Genomic DNA, 18,864 nt, shown 5'->3' with positions numbered 1-18,864 from the left:
TATCAGAGCTCAGCGTTGAACATCTTTCAAATGCTATAAGATTTATGCTCCAACCAGAGGTAACCCAACAGTTTGATTCAAACGATATGAAGATGATATACCATCTTTTCCTTCTTTCTGGCCAACAGTTTGCCTCTTTCTTGTTGTTTTATTTATGGAGGTTAAGTTGCGTGCCATGGAATTAAGAGAGCAAATAGACAATGAAGATGGTGTTGCGGATGCATTCCATAGGCATTTGCCACCACAGCTACCGATCCCTCCTCCTCCTTCGGATGATGGACCACCAAATCCCATTCGGTGGCTGCCTCAGTTCGTCTTCCATGCGCGCTTCATGGTCCTCCCTGTGTTTTAGCCATTCTTTATTATGTTCTCATTGTCATTTTTTTTGTGTGTGAATATGGGGTAATAAAGACCAATTATATAGTTTTCTCTACATGTATTGAGTGAGAATTTTGTCAACGATTGCTGTCCTCGATGCTGCGTGGTCAACCGCTGCTCGTCCCTCATCGATCATGGGGAATGGCGAGGTTTTTGGCGCAAACCGAGGAGGCGGGACGAAGATAATTTTAGCGGGGGATGCAGGTTTGGCGCCAACCCTCGACAGCCATTCCAAGTCTCGCTTTGGCATTCTCCACAGCAGATTCCAAGTCGGTCTCTCTCCTAAGATTTGGAGAGAGAGAGGATATGGTTCCGTGATGCACTCACTGCATTCCGCCAGAAAGATGAACGGGGAATACGACAGAGGGAAAGAAAGAAACAAAGAACACGACACTGTTCGAGCCTACTAACAGTGTCGCCAAGTCCGATTAATAATGTGATAAATCATTGGACACACTGCGCCTCGGCACTCTCACACAAAGGTCGCTTTTGCCAGAAGGAAGGATGCACTGTACCCATATAGAGATGGGTTTGTATGCTATTTACCGGCTGGTGTAGTATTATTCTATGTTTCTTTTATCTTTTATTTTTGCTTCTATAAACCCTTCTAACCTTCTTTTATTATTATCCTTGCAATCAAATAAATTAAATTCATTCTGTTGAATATTTTTCCTAACCACTTCATCCCCGAATATAAAAAGCTAACTCAATACAATTATAGACTTATTTTGATATTTTTTAGTTCAGGCATTAGACACAACTGTTACCAAGATAACTATCTTTGGTTATGAAGATGACTAATTATATATTATTTCTTGTAATTAGTTATCTTTAATATCTTAATCTTTATATTTAAAAAAATTATATTGATATCTATATAGTTACAAAAGTAAAATATTTATATTTATTTATCATAACGTTGTTAATCTTATCAACGGAAACACGAAGGCAAAGAGTAAAAAGATAATTTTAACGTTATACTTGATGGTGACGGACAATGACATCGTTGGGGGTTGTGAATAAATATTAGGGTTGAGGAGAGCAACAAAATGAGATAAGAGTCGCCCTAGTATCTGTGTCTACACCGACATAATTGTCGAGCGATATTACTCCACATTTGCATTGGTGCTGATACAGATATTGAGCGATCCTTTTACCTTTTGACAATTGCATCAACAATGACGTAGATGCAGAATAGTGAAAGGGCTGCTTGGCAATTACATCAGTATTGACATAAATATAGAGTGACCCTCACTACTCGTCGTCGCTTTCCTCGTCCACGACACCAACCTACACACCCCAATGACACCACCATTCGTCACCATTGAGATGATTCATCATCACCAATTAAAATATTAAAATTAATTTTTTTATCAATTATTTTTGTATTTATGTTTGTAAAACAAATGACATTAGAGTAAATGAATCAAAATATTTTACTTTCGTAATTATAAGAATATCAATATAATTTTTTAAAATATAAAAATCGAAATATTAGAGATAATTAATTATAAAAAAAATAATATATAATTAGTCCTTATCAAGATTATATGAGAATATTGTAGGACCAATCCTCATATATATATATATATCCAGTTGAATCGATTGATGCATCGCTGACGCGATGATGGTCCCATGATACATGATGGTGATAAACGTTGGATATGTGCGCGTAATGATGGTGGCGCTGCCGAACTCGCGATCCGATGCAACGACGAATTAGAAGGCCGGGCTGGGGATCAATTGGCGGTGATTCACCGGGTGGGCAACAAAGCATGTATGCCATGCCATGCCATGCCATGCCATGATCATGCAAAGAAAGCCAGGCAGAGAAGTACACTTTGCTTGTCTCCCAAACATGCCCGGGAATCACATCGATAGCTCATGGGCCCCCAACCAACATCACCAGGTGGAATCTAATTGCTCCATGAACACCTCCAAACGCCAAGGGATCGATCACCTTTTCATCGTGTGTCTTGATCGACACCCATAAGTATTATGTGATTCATCTTTATCTTCACGACTTGATGATTAGGGTTCCAAGTTTCCAACATAGTCTATAAACCTAATCGAACTGATTGATTACTCAGATCCTAAAATTATGAACGTAATCCTCTGATGGTTTATTTATGCTAAAAATATTTATTTCTTTTCGTAAGAAGAAATATATTATGTTTATTGCTTTCTCATCTTCTGTTTCTTACATTCCTATCATTCTTTTTTCATTATATTATGAAATATATTTTTATTTATTTTATCTTTTAACATAATATATTATCCATCTGAGTTATATATATATATATATATATCTCATTCTCATTCATAAGATAGAGTTAAATTATGATTTTAGACTCAATTCGCTGCGATAAACATCAATTTTTCTAATTCATATTTTAATTTACATGGATGCTTTTACCCTAAAAAAAAATAATTTTGGGAATAAATCGTCTATTTGATTACCAATTTTTTAACATATATATATAAATATATTCTGAGAAATTGGAGTGAGTTTTTATTTAATGACTCAAAGTTCGAGGAAGTCAAAGGGTTTATAGAGAGAGTGGTGTAGCATTTCTGTCTCTACATAGCTTCATCATTAGCACATTGGGAATTGTACACCAAATGTAATTATGTCTCGGTGTTAACACAATTGGGAACTCCATTGGAGGTTGATTGAATTATTAGAATACTTTGCACATCTATCTATTTAAGATTTTTCACATATATTTCCTTTAATGTGTGAAAACAATACATCATAATATATTTTTTATTAATTAAAATATTTAGTCTCAAATTAGTTGAGGAACAAAAATAAAAACCTTAACACATATATATATTTTTTCATCCCAAAAGGATAAAAATATGATAATAATATCTTTAATATATAGAAAGATACATAAATACCCAATATCTTTAATAGTTTTATATTTATAATAATTTTAAAGTATACTAAATGTCTTATAGAGTTTTAATTAATAGCCAAACCAAAATTACATGCGACAATATTCTTTATTAAATTTAGAGTGGTAAATGCGAGAATCACTTAATTTTGGCTAATAAATGCCGATTTAATCAGGCAAAAGTAAATTTTTTTTAGAAAAGAAAAGAGGTAAATATTGACGAAAGAAAATAATCTAAAGATATAATAATATAATTATATTAAGATAAGAAATATGTAAATTTTTTTATCTTATTAATTTAATCAAAATATCTATTTTTTAATTCATAAAAAATTGCACTAAAAATATTAAAAATCCAATTTAAACATATTGAAAGAGACTCAAATGTTTGAGATCCGTACACATATGCCATAGTCACGGACAGTATGTACTCGCGACGAACAACGTCGAGTCGAATCCAATGCAACACAGGGCGTCACTGCCTTCCCTCTCTCTCTCTCTCTCTCTCTCTCTCGTGTTCTTACTTTAATGTCCGATCACTGGCAACGCGTTGAGCAATTAATGTTCTCTCCATTTCCCATCCCTGTCTGCTCTGTTTTCGCTGTGTCATTTTGCTTGTAGCGTTTCTTTTTCTTGCCCTTTCGCGTACACAGACACGCGCTCTTATTCCTGAAGGATTCTAGAGCGGAAACCCCGAAAAGGAGAAAAAGAGAGAGAAAAATCTACCTTTTTATCGGGTTTTCCCTTTGTCTTGAGCATCTTTGGGTACTTGCAGCTGTTTCGAGGAATGAGAAAGGGAAGGCGAGTGATTGATTTGGATAGGCCTTGAAAGCTCTGGTCTTTGGAGGAAAGAAGGGTTTTTGATCGGCGCAGGGAGAGATGGATACCGGGCGCCGCCTTGTAGCCGGTTCGCGTAACCGCAACGAGTTCGTGGTCATCAATGCTGATGATTTTGAGCGGGTGAGTGCGATAAATATGTCGTCTTTCTATCCGGGTGTCCGTTCCTTTCTCGATTCCTGGGTGATCGTTGATGGTGCTTCCCATCCCGAGTTCTGAAACGTGCGCTGGTGCTTGCCTTTCGGTGGAAGTAATGGAAAAAAGATGACAAGCGATTTTGCGTTGAGCTTTTCATCAAAAGTCTCATCTTTTTGTTGGATGTCTAAAGTTTTGAGGGTTTTCATTTGATTAGTATCGCTATGTTCAGGCATTCTTCGGCTCCCTCTTTTTTCTTGATCTCGCACTTCACACGGATGGATAAAAGCTCTTGTTCTCTGGGATTCTTTTAGACGCATTTCGTTTTCTGCTGCTCTTGACTTCTCTTCAGCTATTTTCCTCTTCGGTACTAGTGATAACGAGTGCAGTTATGAAGTATTTTCTTTTACGCACTCATGGTTCTTGTCATCTTTCCTTAGTCCAGGAACAAGATTTCCTGATACTTATAATCTATAATTTTAACTTCACATGCGCTATTTTCGATTTTGTTGGCTGTCGGAGATATAAAAATTTAACATTTTGATGTTGCGATTTTTCATCTTCGCTTGTACAACATGGTTTTCTCCAATCATATTTCATGGTACCATTGGGTTTCTGCAGCCCAAATTCGCCCAAGTTTCCAGTAGGCAGATCTGCCAGATTTGTGGAGACGAAATCGAAGTATTGGTCGAAGAGGAATTCTTCGTTGCCTGCAATGAATGCGCTTTCCCTGTATGTAGGACTTGCTACGAGTATGAGAGGAGGGAGGGGACTCAGGCCTGCCCACAGTGCAAGACCCGGTACAAGCGCCACAAAGGTTCGCCATCCTTGGACTTGTTGGTGTGTGCTTGGTATCGGTACCTTGTCCTAACGATGAAGTTTTGCAGGTAGTCCTAGGGTAGAGGGTGATGAGGAAGAAGATGGTGATGATGATCTGGAGAAAGAATTTAATTTTGGCAATTTTGACTCGAAGGAGACGCTGAACGATCCTCTGACAAATCTTGAACGACCGTGTGGTGTAGGACAGAGCTCTCTCAGTGGGCTAGGCACTTCTAACCCCATTGTGCAAAGTAATGGCACCAATATCCTACTTCTGACTGATGGTGAAGAGGTAGAGTGATTGATTACATGCAGGAAGAGAAATCTTTTAAATTGCTTTATGTCGGCTCATGATCATGAATTTATTAGGTCGATGGAATTTCTCCTGATCACCATGCTCTCATAGTCCTTCCATATCTGGGATTTAGAGGACAAATTATTCCCAGTAATGCTACACAAACATCTGCCTCTAGTAAGTGGATTGTTCTAGCTTTGTAACTCTTTGTATTGTTGCTAGCACTATAGTCAGTAGTGTTCTTGTCCTTGTCTCCTTTTTACCGAGTCTAGGGAGTAATGCTTGATGTACTTTTTCAGCACAACATAGAGCTATCAATCCCAACAAAGACATATCAGTATATGGCTATGGAACTGTTGCTTGGAAGGATAGAATTGACGAGTGGAAGAGAAAGCAATTAAACAAGTGTCAGCACCTTCAGCATGAAGGGTGGGATGGTAATGGCTTTGATGGATACGGGCAAGAAAACGATGAATTACCTATGTATGTTAACATCTTTCCTCTCTCTCTCTCTCTCTCTCTCTCTCTCTCTCCTCTCTTTCTCTTTTACATTGTAAAATTTGTAATATATGTTTGTTACTCTATGCTTGAACTAGTATATCCACATATCACTTTTGTTTTTTCCATTATTTCTGAAGTTTTGATGTTATAACTTTAGCTCTTTATCTTTTGGTTTTGATTGAGAATCGTTCATTGTCCTCAGCCAACTGGGGTCAAGATTGCAAATGGAAGCTTTTGACTTCATACTGTATTCGATACTTTTAACTAATGCACGACTTTGATAGTTATAGGTTATTGTTTTATGTGCAACCCTGCATAAGAGATTCTTTGAAGTTTGAACTGCAAGTCTTAAATTTTGGTGGCTTTTGAATTTACTTAGCTTGAGCTATTTTTCAGTATTGAAGCATCCTTTCAGTAAATATTTGTTCAAAGGTTCAGATTGACTAGCTTTCCTGACAATATATAAATTAAAGATATGAAGCTTGCACGATTTTGTGTCATTCATTAATTATAATCTATGCCTCAAAAATGAGTCAGCACCATGTTATCGACATTAAATGTTGCTCCTGTACTGGTAAGCCTGCTTGGTCATATAGTCCACGCAGAAAAAAAAGGGCAAAAAAAGAGATACATTAGAAGGAAAAATTGCATCTAGATTACCTTTTTTTATATAAAAAAACTTGGTTTCTGCTTTTTCCTTAGAGTACAAGTATATGCTTTGATAAAGTAACAATCCCTTACACTGGTTAAGTGAATGTGCAGTTTATGTTATCATTGCTTGGTAGAGGGCCTCCACTTACAATTGCACATTCATTTAACCAATATAAGTGATTTGTCTAGTGCACTCACAAAAGAGAATAGTGCACTAGACAGCCTTCTTTTTTGTGTTCAGTTTTTTAGTCCACATGGTAAAACTAAAATTTATCCATCTTTAAGCTATTTCATTTACGATCATCAAGAAATTACCTTTCAAATGATTGAATGTTGCCTTTTCTTTTCATTAATTGTACTCTCTTCCATTTTCTAGCAGTTATGCATCTGTTTAAATTGTCACTCTTCATTTCCAAACTTCTGATGTAGGTCTGATGAGAGCAGGCAACCATTGTCGAGAAAGCTACCCATTGCTTCCAGTAAGATAAGCCCGTACAGGATAATAATTTTGTTGAGGCTCATCATTCTTGGTTTCTTCTTCCATTATAGACTTCTGAACCCAGTTCTGGATGCCTATGGATTGTGGCTGACATCTGTTATATGTGAAATCTGGTTTGCCATTTCATGGATTTTGGATCAATTTCCAAAATGGTATCCTATAGAACGAGAGACCTACTTGGATCGTCTATCATTGAGGTAATCAAACTTTCTAAGAATGTTGTATAACTTAATTAGTTTTTGTTACCTGACTGATGAATAATTTGTTCCCAGGTATGAGAAAGAAGGGAAACCATCTGAGTTAGCAGATGTTGATATCTTTGTTAGCACTGTTGATCCTATGAAAGAACCTCCACTTATCACTGCAAATACAGTTTTATCTATACTTGCAGTGGATTATCCTGTTGCTAAAGTTTCATGTTATGTATCTGATGATGGTGCTGCAATGCTTACATTTGAAGCACTTTCAGAAACCTCTGAATTTGCCAAAAAGTGGGTTCCATTTTGCAAAAAGTTCAACATTGAACCTCGTGCTCCTGAATGGTACTTCGCTCAGAAAATTGACTATTTGAAGGACAAATTTCATCCAGATTTTGTGAGGGAACGACGTGCTATAAAGGTTTACTCATCTTTGAAATCCTTTTTTGTTATTTTGGTAATTCCATATTTAAAATTTGATTTCTACAGTCCTGCTTTAGCCAACTTTATGCCTCATAAAGTTCCCACTGTCATTTTTTGTTTACATGGTTTTATCGTGATATGGTAGTCATTGTCAATAATGAGTTTAATCCTTAGGACCCTGAAACGCCTAATGCAATTTAATCCGGTATTTTGTATCTTGCAGAGAGAATATGAGGAGTTTAAGGTTCGTATTAATGCATTAGTTTCCATGGCACAAAAGGTTCCTGAAGAAGGCTGGACAATGCAGGATGGAACTCCATGGCCTGGAAACAATGTCCGAGACCATCCAGGAATGATTCAGGTGTCCGCCATACTATTAACAATTCCTAGTAACTGTAACTGCTTCTTCTTTATACTATTCAAATCGACCTCATTTTATTTTCATGGGGTTCCATGAAATGATGCATAAAGATCTGATATATTCTAAGACCAAATTTTGTTGCTGATTAATACTTTGCATCTAGATTCTTACATGAAGCTAAACATCTATCTCTGCATGTTTCTCAAATTTTAAACGCAACTTAGCTGTTTATTTTTGAGTGAACTAGACTCAGTCCTTTAGTTCAGCCATCCTTTAGGCTGTATGCAAAATGTAAAATTATGTTTGCATTTGTTACAAACAAGGTGCTAAAAGCATAGGAAACTTGTTTATTTCTAATTTTATTTCCTTTTATTTTTCATTTGATGCAGTTTCTAAATATAAATTTGCAACCACATTAGAAATTGCTAATCTTGTATGCTCTTTAGGTCTTTTTGGGTCATGATGGCATGCTTGATGAGGAAGGAAACAATTTACCACGTCTAGTATATGTTTCTCGAGAGAAAAGACCAGGATACAATCACCACAAAAAAGCTGGTGCCATGAATGCTCTGGTAATTTTCCTTCACGAAAATCTATGATTTTGTTCTATGTTCAATGGATGATAGAGTTTCTCACCTATTCCATTTGATGTTGATAACTAGATTTTATGTCAATAACTAGTTGACTTGATTCCAGGTGCGTGTTTCAGCAGTTATCTCCAATGCTCCTTACATCTTGAATGTGGATTGTGATCACTATATTAACAATAGCAAAGCCCTTAGAGAAGCTATGTGTTTCTTGATGGATCCCATCTCAGGAAAGAAAGTTTGTTATGTTCAATTCCCACAGAGATTTGATGGAATTGATCGGCATGATCGATATTCAAATCGCAATGTTGTTTTCTTTGACGTATGTAAAATGGTGGTGCTTTTCTTTGGTGTTGACTATATTATTATTTTTAGCATTCATATAGGTTTCATATGACCAAGTGACTTTGTCATTTTCAAACAGATCAATATGAAAGGTCTTGATGGGATCCAGGGACCAATTTATGTTGGTACTGGATGCGTTTTCAGAAGGCAAGCACTCTATGGATTTGATGCTCCCGTTGAAGAGAAACCTCCAGGAAAAACCTGCAATTGTTGGCCAAAGTGGTGCTTCTTTTGTGGTGGATCTAAAAGAAAAAATAGCAAAAGCAATCATAAGCAGGAGGAGGAGACGAAGAAGAAGAGGGCGAAGCACAGAGAGGCATCCACTCAAGTGCATGCACTCGATATATTTGAAGAACACAGAGGTGAGTATAATATTTGGTTCATCAGGATGTTCTTAACATTGAGCTTATTAATGCTGTGCTACTTGCAGGACAAGAAAGTGAAAACTCTTTCTTGGTGCCTCGGGAAAAGCTTGAGAAGAAGTTTGGCCAATCACCTGTTTTTGTGGCATCCACACTCCAAGAGAATGGCGGGACTGCTAGAGGTGTTGGTTTTGCTTCATGCCTTAGTGAGGCCATGCATGTCATTAGCTGTGGTTATGAAGATAAAACTGACTGGGGAAAAGAGGTAATGCTAAGCTCTCATGAGTGCCAAAGCCTATCATATCATGAGTGCTCACTCCTATCTGATAATTATTATGCCCTACTCAATCTTCATTAGTCTTCATGCTTGTCAGGTTGGCTGGATATATGGATCGGTCACAGAGGATATTCTGACAGGCTTTAAGATGCATTGTCACGGTTGGCGGTCTGTTTACTGCATACCTAAAAGACCAGCATTTAAAGGATCAGCTCCTATCAACCTTTCTGATCGTCTTCATCAAGTCTTAAGATGGGCTCTTGGATCTGTTGAAATTTTTCTTAGCAAGCATTGCCCTATATGGTATGGCTATAGAGGTGGTTTGAAGTGGTTGGAAAGATTTTCCTACATAAACTCGGTTGTCTATCCGTGGACGTCTATTCCTTTGGTTGCTTATTGTACTTTGCCAGCTATTTGTCTCCTCACAGGGAAGTTTATTGTGCCTGAGGTACTCTCTGAATTCCACTTTCTGGAACAGATTTTATTTTTATTGGACAAAAACTGAACAAATTTGGCTGATTCATCTATAGATTTCTTGACATTTTGTGCTATTGTAGATAAAATCTATGCATGTACCACCTAAGGGACAACGAAGAAGCAACTTTTTCATACAAGCATTTAAACCATAAAAGAGCCACCGTATAAGGACAAGACATAGTTATGGGTTGTGTATCATTAAGACAAAGACTGATACTCAGCTTATTAGTATACTGATAATTTTCTCTACTTTCAATACAGCAACAAGATGAATAATTTGATGAAAGTTTCTACAGCTGTATGCCATCTTGGAGATGAGGAATAAATTTATTTTGTTTGAGAATATCATCACGACAAGTGAGAAGTGTATCTTTTTTGTTAACGAATAGAAGCTTTAACTGATGAGGCAAAAAAAAAAAAGAAGCTCACTTGCTTTCTAATATTCATGAAATTTCAGTTTTGATGGTGACTAACTTTTCGTAACATGTCATACTGCTTTAGCTATGAATTACACACGAATGTCAATTTTTCTTCTTGCATTATCGGCTTCAGCATTTTTATTTTGGTTGGATTTTTTTGTATGTTATCCTGAGTTGCACATTTTTGCCATCCCAGAAAATAACTGGAACTCATTTGTATTTGACAGATTAGCAGCTACGCAAGCATAGTCTTCATGGCTCTCTTTGTATCCATAGCTGCAACCAGCATCCTTGAGATGCAATGGGGAGGTGTGAGCATCGATGACTGGTGGAGGAACGAGCAGTTCTGGGTGATTGGTGGTGTTTCATCACACCTCTTTGCACTTTTTCAGGGTCTCCTCAAGGTTCTAGCTGGTGTCGAGACAAACTTCACAGTCACATCCAAAGGAGCGGATGATGGCGAATTTTCAGAGCTTTATCTCTTCAAATGGACCTCATTGCTGATTCCTCCAATGACACTGCTTATTCTCAACATCATTGGCGTCGTAGCTGGAATCTCTAATGCCATTACCAATGGTTATGAATCATGGGGCCCGTTGTTTGGTAAGCTCTTCTTTGCCATTTGGGTCATAATGCATCTGTACCCATTCCTCAAGGGAATCATGGGGAAGCAGGATCGATTGCCGACGATCATCATCGTCTGGTCCATACTTCTCTCATCTATTTGTTCGCTTTTGTGGGTTCGAGTGAACCCGTTCATAGGTAAATATGATGGTCCTGTACTAGAAGTCTGTGGCTTAGATTGTAACTGATATTTGCGTGCATTTTTTCGGACGTCTTTGTGCTTGGGATTTGGATGTCAATTTCCCTGGTAAGTGATTGATGAGGAAGAATGAGTTTAGAGAACAAAAAAAAAAAAAAAAGGAAAGAAAAGAACAGAAGACGGTTGGTTTGTGTAGATAGTCACATTGTTATCTCTAATTTCTACTTCTTTTTTTCATTCTTTTTCAATACTTCATGGTTGTTCAACTGATTGATCTGACAGCATGTAATCCTCAACAAAATGTTGTCTAGTTTTTTTTGGTGTTCAATTGATTTCTATGGATTGACTACTGTTCATCGAAATGTATGAGTTCTATTGATGCCTCAAGCAAACTTGTGTTTTGTATACTGAGGCTTTCTTCCATTAATCTTCTCCTCTGTGTAAGTTTGTCAAGTGTTTCAAAAGCACGGATTGTGGACCAAAATGTACATAGCAAATATTGTTTATATATATATATATATATATACATATATGTATATATGTATATGTATATGTATATATATATATGTATATATACATAAATATATATATCAAAAGGGCTCTTTTTATACCAGAGAAAAATAAAAAAAAGGGGTTTTCTTGGTGTAAGAGTCATAACGAGATCAATTAAATCATAAAACACAGGTCATGCATCAAATGGTGGAGAATCGTCGATTGCATAGATCTTGTTCGTTGGTTTGGTTAGTTCATTACACTATTAACCGATCGGATCCGCTAGCTATGCGGTTCAAATCCTTAATCGGGACGGATCGGATCCGACCCGTTCCCGGTTCTTCATCTTTGCCCCTCCATCTCGTTGACACCGTCAACGCGCCGTCACGACTCGACCCTTCTTGTTGATGGGTAGGTAAATAGCGCAGCGAAATCTATCCCTCCATCTCCAGATCGAAGCCCTCGTCCCTCCCTTCTCACCCCTCCTGTGATCCGGCGGTTTCGCCGCGGCGGTCGGCGAAGATGTCGCATAGCGACACGATCCCCCTTCACCCCTCCTCCCAGTCCGACATCGACGAGATCGAGAACCTCATCAATGCTGACGTCCACTCCGTCACCGTACTCCCCGCTCGACCCCCCAGTCCTCCTCGCGTTTCCATTCCCATCTCCCATTCGCCCTCCCCCTTGCCGCCCTACCAGAAGGTGCCTCCCTCCGCCTCCCCGCCCCCGGTCGTGCCCGCTGTACCCGCTGCAGCCGCGGCGCCGGCTGGGAGCTCTCGTATCGGCATCTCCTCGGACGCGTTCGGGTCGCCGCCCGACACGCTTACGGAGCCCGTGTGGGACACGGTGAAGCGGGATCTGGCGCGGATCGTGAGCAACCTGAAGCTGGTGGTGTTCCCGAATCCATATAGAGAGGACCCCGGGAGGGCGCTGAGGGATTGGGATCTCTGGGGTCCCTTCTTCTTCATCGTGTTCCTTGGGCTTACTCTTTCCTGGTCTGCATCGGCCAAGAAGGTATGATCGGATCTAGGTTTCCTACCTTTATCTGATTCAAGTTTAATCAATCATGCTTTCGTTTAGATCTCGTCGCTGGTACCAACAATTTTTTGATGCTTACTCCATCTTTGATGTCAGAATTATGGTTGTTGAAAGAAAAAGATGGCATAGTTTTGAAATAAATTCTTCTCGAATTAGATCGTAAGCGTTGGATTCAGTGTTGATGTTCTTGACTGTAATTGTTTTCCTTCAGAAAAAAAAAATATTTTTGAGGGTGGAATGTATGTGTAAGTTGTTCTTTGACATGTTTAATGTGTACCTGTGCTGTATATATAAAAATTAAGGTACACTGAGGGGGATGCCAAAAGTTATAGTTGATGTTGCCAAAATACTTAACCTTACATTTAACTGGTTCTTGTGAGATATTATGATCAAGCTTCTACATGCATCAAGGTTCTTAGCAACATCTAGTTTTTTTTTTTTTTTTTGAACTATGGTTTTAGAAAGTTCTTAAGCACTATTTATAATGCAAGAAAATCAAAGGTGACAATATTTTTCAGGTTCCAACTGGCCTATCATCATAGACATACATGGAACCAGTTCAGGAAAGCTTCAAGTTCTGGTTGAAAAGAATAAAATTGGAGTTATGAGTGCTATATGGATACGAGTGTTTGATAATTAAAAAATAACATATACAAAAAAGTTTATGTTGTTGAGATAAGGATGCTAAGATGGATGCGTGGAGTTACTAGGAAGAATAGAATACAAAATATTTTTATTTGTGAACAACTAGGTACTGCTTCAATAGAGGATAAGATGAGAGAGAATCGTTTAAGATGGTATGAACATGTGCTTATGAGACCTATGGATGCAATAATCAAAAAAGATGAAATGATTAATAGCAGTGGTACGAGGAGAGGTAGAAGAAGACCTAAAAAGACTTTTATATAAATTATAAATAATGATTTAAATACTTTAAACTTAGCTAAAACTATGACTTTTTACGGATCCCAATGACGACAAAAGATCTATATAGTTGACCCCAAATAATTGGGATTTATGAATTTGTTGTTATTGTTGTATTACACCTCTATGAAAGACTTCATGGGTGCTTTCTGAGTATTTAGGTGGAGATGTTAAAATTTGTATTCACGATCAGTGAAGTCACCATGCGCCTAAGCGAGGCGTCAAGCACTCGCTTATTGGGTTGGGTGGGTGACTTGACTCAGGTATGACTGGTGCTGGTTCAACTCAGGCCAGGTTGAGCCTAAGTCGAACCAAAACATTCATTTGGTTCGATTGAACCAAATATTTGTCACCGGAACCACCACTCACGAGTGCCCTAATGCAAAAGTTCTTTCCCTACTACATTTCTCACGGCAGCAGAGTTCCATCGGCAAATTATGGTAGTAGCGACAGCAGCGACATCCTCCTTCAGTGACAATAGCGACGTCTTCCTCTAGCGATAGCGGCGGGTCTTCCTTCGGTGGCAATGGTGGTGGCTTCTTTCCCTCCTAGGTGTATCTCTCTTTCTCCTCCCTCCTCCCTCCTCCCTCCTAACTCTGCCTTGTTCACCGCAGCCCTCCTATGGTGTTTTGGGACCATGGCTCCTTTTGGCACCTAGCACTTTTAACTATACTGTTCACAATAACATATTGTTAACAATGAGCAATTACAAGGAGAAAAAGTGATATTGGCATTTGGTCCTCACATACCTAAAGATTCTTTAGTTGGGTGGATCTTGTGTTCATTCCTTTTTTTCCTACTTATATTTACGTCTTTCAAATGGTTTTCTTCTTGCTTGGAGATATTCACAATGATGTTCCTTTCAAGTCTTTGTCCATCTTATTTATTCCTTTAAGATCAAGTTTTTCTTGATGCCTTCACTAATGTTGAAATAAATAAGACCAACTCGTTTTTTCTTATAATTATATACAATCACTTCATATATATGTATATATATATATATATATATATATATATATATATATATATATATATATATATATATATTCATGACCATATTTTAATAGGTTTATTTATTCTCATCCTGATTTTATCATCATGTTTGTGTGAGGATGTCAGATTACACTTGTATTTTGTTTGTACCTCTATGTGAACTATGATATTGATAGCAGACCATGACAGCATATCTTTTCCATCTGTAAAAACCACTTTACCGTAGTTTGTGGTTTTAGAAATTGTTTATTTGAAAAGGCCAAATGTATCTAGGTATCTATATCTTACTACTAATCATTGTTTTAAGAAGTGGTCATAGTTGTTTGAAGTTGCAGTCCATATGCTGTACCTGTGCAGTGCCCATGTTCTGTTTTGGGCTCATTGTGGGCTATTAGCAGTTATTGTTGCTGCTATATTGTGGGCCCTTAACAAGCACGTTAGGCTTGTGTATGATCACTAAAGTGTCTCAACTTGTAATAACCTTGTTATTCATTTATTTTTTATTTCAAATCCATATTAATGATTTATACTTTTTGAATCTTAGCAACATTCCCAAATCCCACTTGTTTTTTACCAGAATCACTTTCTCTTTCTGACGTTGACTGCCCCGCTGCCTCAGTCCTTAACATGATCCTTGCCACCCCTTTCCTCTCCCTCAATTATTTTCCCATATAATGGATGATAATATTTCCCTCTCTCCCTCCCTGAGTACTATATATTTCAACTTTTGATGACAATATTTTCGATCGTGGATGATAATATCATGCTTTGATACTGGTATTTTTGATTTTTTATGGCTAGTGAACAATCATGTTATATATTGATGATAATGTACATCATCACCATCTATCCAAAACATGAATCATTTTGTGCCTGGATTTCTTGTGTAGTAAAGGGGAATAATGTACCGTTGCTTTGAAAAAAAATGATATAAACTGATTACTATTGGAAAAGAGAGTCATATTTTCCAAAATTAGAGATGTTTGGGGCTGAACTTATACTGCTACATCTTAGAATTCCTTTAGAGTTGGAAGTCCCTTTTCGACTTAATGATTTATAAAAGGCCAACAAGCACTTTCTAAGTGAGAAGACGTAATTAACTAGTGATTTAAAAAGCGCTAGGCATCAAAAGGTACCAAGGTCCTAAAATGCTCGAGGCCCTATGCCCTATTTGCCCTGATTGGGCAGCAATCAACTTTTACTGAGAAATAGTGTAGGGTTGGGTTATAATTTTTAAAAACCGACTGGGACCAAGGTGGGGACTTTATCACTTATCTCCACTCCAAGGGCAGTCTTCACCAGTCTGGTCAATGGAAAAACCACTCATGGCAATTTCCGATCACTAATTTCCCTATTATTTTTCAACTATAAGTAATGTATGTGCCAATGATATTATATGTACTCCCACAATTTACATTGGATGGCCCAGGTAAGAATTAATATCATCGGTTTTTGTCAAGGGCCAGGGATGTTATTGTATTTACTAATTCAGATGCGGATGGGTGGGGATGAGGCCTTTGAGTGACAGGGAAGTGACAGTTTGAGTAAAAACCATCTCCACCCTGGCTTCATGGCATCCCTAATGCCTTGCGATTCTTGTATATTGCAACCTTAATAGTTTTTGTTTGAGCTTCATTAGTGTTTTCTCAAGGGAATAGAATAGTGACCTTATAATAGTAAAAAGAAAGGTGCATTTGGGATTTAGAAACTATTGAATGAAAAGGAGTTTCTTGTCCTAAATTTGCATAGGTGTAGATCTTGGAGGAGCAGAGAGGGAAACTAGGGTTTTTGGCAAAACCTTTTGTTTCTCTCTAAGTTTCAGGTAGGAAGAGATAAGCTGATTGTGATTGCAGTTGCATATAAAAGAAGAAAAATGGTATTTAGATTAAATTTTTGAGAAAAAATGTGCAACTGATTTGTAGATTTATCTTACAAGATTTCATGAAGTAGTTGATATAATTTTAGAGGGAACTGTGCAGAACAATCCAACATAACTAGAAGTTTCCACTTGCCACCTCTATATTTTCAGCTTTTCCCAAGTTTGAGTGATTGTGACATGTGGGTGTCTTCAAGGATGAACTCCGTGGCTTCTAAGTTTTTTTATTTAATTTTAAAAGGTATATACGATTTTATTTTATAAGTTTCTGAAATATATCTCTTCAGTTGGTTGAGCTGCTTTAGCATGATTATCTTTAAAAGTAGCAACAAATGACTACTGATATGAAACCCACTCCAATAGTGGATTTGGTTTTTTTTGCTTGCTATTGTGAGTAGCTAGCCACACAGAGAGATTATCCTTGCTTTCTACATCTTTTTGTTCCTGTTCAACGTTGTCATACCTTTCTGATGAAACTGATTTTCTGTGGGGAATTGACCGTATGTTTTCTTCCTTCCCTCTATCCACATATACTTACCATAACCAAACTGGACTCAGACCGACCCAAGCCTTCAATTGGATGCTGGTTGGACCGGTGGGTCAAAAGATTGGACTGCAAGTTTAATAATAATAATAATAATAATAATAATAATAATAATAATAATAATAATAATAATAATAATAATATATGTATATATATGTGTGCAATTAAATACTATATTAGTTATGTTTTATTTTATCTAGTATATAATATATTTGAGAAAAGACAAAGTTATATCTTTTTCTTCCCTCTTCTCTGTCAACAGATATTGAATGAGGAGAATTTTCTTCATTTTCCTCTTTTCTTAATTCTTTTTTTCATTTTTTTCTCTCTTTCCTCAGCAACACCTTCCTCATGTCCCACATCAGTTATGCTGAGGGCTGAGGTGATATTGTCATCTACTTCAATTGACCCAACATCCACTGCTTGGATCATCTCCTTTGCTTCTCAAGGCTGGACCAGTACTTGGTGCTGGTATTGGCTGAAGAGGCGCATGCCATATGGCAGCCTAAATGGTGTGCTATTCACTATTCAGGTGAGATCACAGTAAGGCTGGAAAAGGAAGATGTGAGAAAAAAAGGCCCTAGAATCGATTGTAAACTGTGTTAGTTCTGTTGGAGCCGGCAACTTCATTTGGGATGTGTTATAAAACAGGTTGGGTAATCAAGTTTTGTTAGTCTAACAACATAAAAGCTAAATTGAATTAGGCAACAGTCTGATTTTTGTTTTGTTTTTTCTTTTAGAACAGCTGATTCTGTCTAGTTCTGTTGATAGATTCACATTCTCTATTTGTGTTTGATTGTTTCTGTAAAAGTAAGTGAGAAATCAAAAGAGGATAGAAGCTCTCTCTCTTTAGTCCAGTTTTCTCTGTATTTCCTTGGACTGGAAATAGTGCATTCTGGATGCAGAGGCTTAATCATTGTCCCATGGATGAGCAATTATAATAGTTTTCCACAATTTCTCTTTTGTGCATTAATAAATGGCCGCCTTTTTTATGTACGACGCACTTATGTCTGTTGTTATTGTTTTTATTCTCACAGTCCGAAGTATTTGCTGTTGCATTTGCAATCCTTGCTGCTGGTGCTATTATCCTGACATTGAATGTTCTACTTCTGGTAAGCAGCTGATGTGGGTCATGTTCTATTTTGCTTTATTGTGGCTTATTTTTCATGGGACATTTTTAATTAGTGTTTTTTCTTTATTGGAATAGGGTGGACACATCATCTTCTTTCAAAGTCTCAGTCTTCTTGGCTATTGCCTTTTCCCCCTGGCAATAGGAGCTCTAATTTGCATGCTAGAAGGTAATGTTATAATCAAGATAGTTGTGGTCTCCATAACATTGGCATGGAGCTGTTGGGCAGCTTATCCCTTCATGAGTGCAGCTGTTAATCCAAGAAGAAAGGCCTTAGCCCTGTATCCTGTATTCCTCATGTACATATCTGTTGCGTTCTTTATTATCGCCATAGATTAAGACATCAATATATCTGGTGTGTTTTGTTAAGTCTCTATGCCATAAACCCGTTCTTCCGTCCAACCAGCCGGACATACAATTATAGACAGACATTTCCAAGCTATTGCTCCTCTGTGGGCAGTGTTATTAGCTTTATTTGTGGTTATTGAGACTCAGAGTCCTCTTTGATTGAGGTGTAGAATGGTTTATGTTTACTCATGTGGAATACTTGGATATATGTCACAAGTTACCTTCAGAATGTAAAGCTATAAAATTTTATTTTGCATACTTAGCAAGAGAATCTTAAAATTTTTCCTTCGTCTT

At 37.5% G+C, this 18,864-nt stretch overlaps 2 protein-coding genes across 2 annotated transcripts; both read left to right on the top strand.

The window, feature by feature from the left end:
* Nucleotides 1-3,734: 3,734 nt before the first annotated feature.
* On the top strand, nucleotides 3,735-11,536 carry LOC103995667 (cellulose synthase A catalytic subunit 5 [UDP-forming]-like). The gene is made up of 14 exons (XM_009416316.3): nucleotides 3,735-4,238; nucleotides 4,872-5,067; nucleotides 5,138-5,361; nucleotides 5,439-5,541; nucleotides 5,664-5,847; nucleotides 6,946-7,212; nucleotides 7,288-7,633; nucleotides 7,859-7,996; nucleotides 8,443-8,568; nucleotides 8,693-8,905; nucleotides 9,008-9,290; nucleotides 9,359-9,555; nucleotides 9,665-10,015; nucleotides 10,691-11,536. Exons 1-14 carry the CDS (start codon nucleotides 4,158-4,160, stop codon nucleotides 11,273-11,275), a joined length of 3,294 nt encoding a protein of 1,097 aa, XP_009414591.2. The 5' UTR covers nucleotides 3,735-4,157; the 3' UTR covers nucleotides 11,276-11,536.
* Nucleotides 11,537-12,099: 563 nt separating this feature from the next.
* On the top strand, nucleotides 12,100-18,828 carry LOC135588741 (protein YIP4b-like). Its single transcript, XM_065081028.1, has 3 exons — nucleotides 12,100-12,732; nucleotides 18,131-18,205; nucleotides 18,301-18,828. The coding sequence occupies exons 1-3, from the start codon at nucleotides 12,241-12,243 to the stop codon at nucleotides 18,559-18,561; spliced, it is 828 nt and encodes a 275-aa protein (XP_064937100.1). The 5' UTR covers nucleotides 12,100-12,240; the 3' UTR covers nucleotides 18,562-18,828.
* The last annotated feature ends 36 nt before the right edge of the window (nucleotides 18,829-18,864 follow it).

Source organism: Musa acuminata, chromosome BXJ1-8 (genome assembly GCF_036884655.1).
Source record: "Musa acuminata AAA Group cultivar baxijiao chromosome BXJ1-8, Cavendish_Baxijiao_AAA, whole genome shotgun sequence".
Classification (NCBI taxonomy): Eukaryota; Viridiplantae; Streptophyta; class Magnoliopsida; order Zingiberales; family Musaceae; genus Musa; species Musa acuminata.
This window is presented reverse-complemented; position numbering and strand designations above follow the sequence as displayed.

Bases quoted from the DNA above. Each gene is read 5' to 3' on its own strand.
- LOC135588741 (XM_065081028.1), top strand. From the start codon at position 12,241: ATGTCGCATAGCGACACGATCCCCCTTCACCCCTCCTCCCAGTCCGAC. The intron at 12,733-18,130 runs GTATGATCGGAT...TTATTCTCACAG, and splicing joins GGTCTGCATCGGCCAAGAAG to TCCGAAGTATTTGCTGTTGC. The intron at 18,206-18,300 runs GTAAGCAGCTGA...TTATTGGAATAG, and splicing joins CATTGAATGTTCTACTTCTG to GGTGGACACATCATCTTCTT.
- LOC103995667 (XM_009416316.3), top strand. From the start codon at position 4,158: ATGGATACCGGGCGCCGCCTTGTAGCCGGTTCGCGTAACCGCAACGAG. The intron at 5,068-5,137 runs GTTCGCCATCCT...GAAGTTTTGCAG, and splicing joins CCGGTACAAGCGCCACAAAG to GTAGTCCTAGGGTAGAGGGT. The intron at 9,556-9,664 runs GTAATGCTAAGC...CATGCTTGTCAG, and splicing joins AAACTGACTGGGGAAAAGAG to GTTGGCTGGATATATGGATC.